This window comes from Vicia villosa, linkage group LG1, assembly GCF_029867415.1.
Source record: "Vicia villosa cultivar HV-30 ecotype Madison, WI linkage group LG1, Vvil1.0, whole genome shotgun sequence".
NCBI classification, from domain to species: domain Eukaryota; kingdom Viridiplantae; phylum Streptophyta; class Magnoliopsida; order Fabales; family Fabaceae; genus Vicia; species Vicia villosa.
In genome coordinates this window covers 51,934,315-51,938,003 of record NC_081180.1, presented here as the reverse complement: position 1 = coordinate 51,938,003, position 3,689 = coordinate 51,934,315, and the positions used below count along the sequence as shown (strand labels likewise).

The 3,689-nt window shown below is 30.0% G+C and overlaps 1 protein-coding gene across 1 annotated transcript; it reads left to right on the top strand.

Moving 5' to 3' along the window:
* Positions 1-1,617: 1,617 nt before the first annotated feature.
* LOC131606072 (14 kDa proline-rich protein DC2.15-like) lies at positions 1,618-2,286 on the top strand. The gene has a single exon (XM_058878360.1). It carries the CDS (start codon positions 1,680-1,682, stop codon positions 2,082-2,084), a length of 405 nt encoding a protein of 134 aa, XP_058734343.1. The 5' UTR covers positions 1,618-1,679; the 3' UTR covers positions 2,085-2,286.
* The last annotated feature ends 1,403 nt before the right edge of the window (positions 2,287-3,689 follow it).

Sequence of the window (3,689 nt, the reverse complement as noted above, 5' to 3'; positions counted from 1 at the left end):
CTTCGCAAATATTGGTTTGTGATGTGATTGTTTGGTTAGTGGCGTGATATTCACGTCACTACTGAGGCTTTTTTTGTAGTGTCTTCTCAACGCTCACCGCACCAATTTGTTGTGAATTCAATGCCAAGAACAATGTATAAAACAAGGGATGAATAAAGGACAAAGAAGAAGAAGAACACAAGAATTGGTTATAACTGCTATTCTTTTACTTTCTCTTAGAAACCAAGATTACAAGTTTACAAGAATAACAAATAACCTCTCTCACCCTAAATTAAGATTTGTTGTGTTGCAATGATGAGAGACTAGTATGCTATTTATAATAAAATCTAACATACTAACTAATGGGCTTTTTCTACAAGGCCCATTACTGCTGTTGGGTCTCGAACTCAATTCATATATATATATATCTATATATATATATATATATATATATATATATATATATATCAATGGTTGATAAGCGTAATCGTTGAGATATATAGCGCGCGTCTGGACTTATAATCATGGTCTCGCGGCCGTGGTGGAAAGCACCAAATATACAATCACCCCTTACCTCACAACGATTGGTCAGACGTTGTGGTATGACTTTTTTGTAGAAGTGGGTGGTATTTATACCATATTCGAATGGTCTTCGTACCATCAAAGAATGTATTTTTAGAACAATTATCTACTACGCAAGTAGTAATCATATAGTATAGAACTGAACTGTTATATCCTAAAAGCATTGTGGTTGAGTGATTGTTTTCTATAAATTTGGACAATGCCGTAAAACGTTTTAAAGTGAACGACCTAATATGTGATTGAACCCGATAATTTTTTGGGTTAATAGTAGTTTACCCCCTGTAATATGAGCGTGTTTTGGTTTACCCCCCACCATTGCCAAAGGCAGGTTTTGGCAACGGTTTTTTTTAAAAACCGTTGCCAAAAGGTAGGGAGGGGAAAAGCAAAATTCGCTAACATTACAGGGGGATGAATTACTATTAACCCTAATTTTTTTAACGGCAAATTTTTCAAAACTATTAAAAAACCGTTGCCAAAAGGTAGAGAGGGGGAAAAGCAAAATTCGCTAATATTACAGGGGATGAATTACTATTAACCCTAATTTTTTTAACGGCAAATTTTTCAAAACTATAAAACGTTCAATTGTTAATTACCTCTATTAGGAATCATATTATCATAGTTAATGATTTTGTAAATGGAAAATCATATTGATCTAAGGATCTTTTACAATTTTGATGTGTGTCGTTATAGTGCATTTCACATGGTCCTTATTATTAGTACATACTAATCCTATACTACTATATATTTGAATTTGAATAGAAAAATAGTGAGATAAAAGCAAACCTACCAATGAGAATCAATTAACAGGTTGTTCCTCCCACAGAATTGCTGAAGTTCACGGGACTCCTATACTCACATCACATGCCCATTGTTCCATATCACAATTCCATTAAATTACTATTTCCTATAGGAAAGTGGGAATTTTTTATTCTTTTATATTGATTCTTTTTCACTACCAGTTAAAACAAAAGACAGCTTTTGGTTCACATGATTTTTGTTACATCAAAAATCACAATTACCTTTTTACACTATAAATAACAGCATCACTCACTCCTCCTTCACACAATTACAGTTGTAATTAATTAACCATTGTTAGTTCCATATATTTTACCACTATCATGAACTCTTCTAGATCTTCAACCCTAGTTCTTTTTTCCATCATCAACATGCTTTTCTTTGTAATGGCAAATGGTTGCTTCTTTTGTCCAAAACCAAACCCTAACCCTAACCCATTTCCCTACCCAAACACAAGTCCTTCCACTAAGAGTTGTCCTAGAGATGCACTCAAATTAGGAGTATGTGCTAACTTGCTTAATGGACCAATTGGTGCAATTGTTGGGTCACCACCAGAACATCCTTGTTGTTCTATTTTAGAAGGACTAGTTGATCTTGAAGTTGCGGTTTGTCTTTGTACTGCCATTAAAGCTAACATTCTTGGCATTAACATTAATATTCCTATTTCACTTAGTTTGATCCTTAATGCTTGTGAGAAGAGTCCACCCAGTGATTTTCAGTGCTCTTAATTAAGTCTTACTATTGATTAACTTGTTGCTAAGATGTTTTGTTGTTATTAATTTTGTGTCCTTTATGTTGTAATTGATGATTCATGAAATGTTGTTAGCTACTTGCTAAATTAAGTAGTGACAGTCTTTTACTGCGAATGCAGTTGTATTTTGTAACTGTAATTTCTAGTTGCAGTCTTGAATGAATTTGTAATTTTAATTATCTGATGGAATATTTCTGTAGTTGATAGAACATTAATTTAAATATTAATTAAATAATGACTCATGAGAATATAAATCAAATTGGCACTATCTAAGGAATTATGGACCTCAATCTTAACTCTTTAGAGATCTCCAAAATAATAGTGAAATTATATATATGGAGGATTGAGACAAATAATATATATTAAAAGAAATGTATAGTTTTTTCAAAAAAAAAAGAAATGTATAGTTATAACTATAATAACTAGCAAAGGACCCGTGCATTCGCACGGGTCACACAATGTCGATATACATTTTAAATAAATTTTATATAGTTATAATTAAGAAATGCATATATAAATATATATAAATATGTACGAATTAAGAGAAAAAATATTTTAAATAATGATTATCATATAAATATTAATTTAATTAATCATTTTATAGTAGTTGTCCGAATATACACGCCGGCCGCCGATACAGTGACCATGCTTACCAGCTCTGACCATTGCCGCCTATAGATATAGATGGAAGGTAGCTTGCTTCTCTTCTATAGTTAAAAATATATGAGTAGATGGTGTTACAAACTTCACCGAGACACATATATAAAATTGATTATCTAACCGCGCATTCACATGAGTCACGCAATATCGTTATAAATTGTAAATAAATATAGTATAATGATGATTAAGAAAATATACTTAGTAGGAAAAAATATTTTAGTAGAAAAAATAAAAAAAATATTTAAGTAGTCATCAATCTGTGCGTCCGCACGGGTTGTGCAATTTCTTTTTAAATACTAAATAAATATAGTATAGTAATGGTTAAGAAATGTATATAAAAGATATACAAATTAAGTAGTCTTGAGTCGTCGAAAATGTATATTTTAGTAGAAAAAATAAATGAAATAATTAAGTAGTCATGTACCAAAGTATTTCATGGGTTGCACAATATTGTTATAAATAGTAAATAAATATAGCATAGTGATAATTAAGAAATACATATAAAAGATATATAAATTAAGTAGTCTTGGTCAGTTTAAATTGTACATTTTAGTAGAAAAAATTAAGTAGTCATCTACCCGTGAGTTCACACAGATCGCGCAATATCATTATAAATAGTAAATAAATATAATATAGTGATGGTTAAAAAATATATACAAATTAAGTAGTCTCGACCCGTTTAAAATGTATATTTAAGTAGAAAATTTAAATAAAAAAATTAAATAATCATCTACATGTGCATTCACATGGGTCAAGTAGTATGAAGATTAATAAAGTAGTATGAAGATTAATAAAGGACTCTTATGGTATTTGAAGATAAAAATTTGAATGATAATGAAATTAAAATTAAATCAATATTTTAAAAATTAAAATTTAATATTTCTATACATATTTAAAGTCATAATTTTTTTGGTTAAAACAT

Bases quoted from the DNA above. Each gene is read 5' to 3' on its own strand.
- LOC131606072 (XM_058878360.1), top strand. From the start codon at position 1,680: ATGAACTCTTCTAGATCTTCAACCCTAGTTCTTTTTTCCATCATCAAC.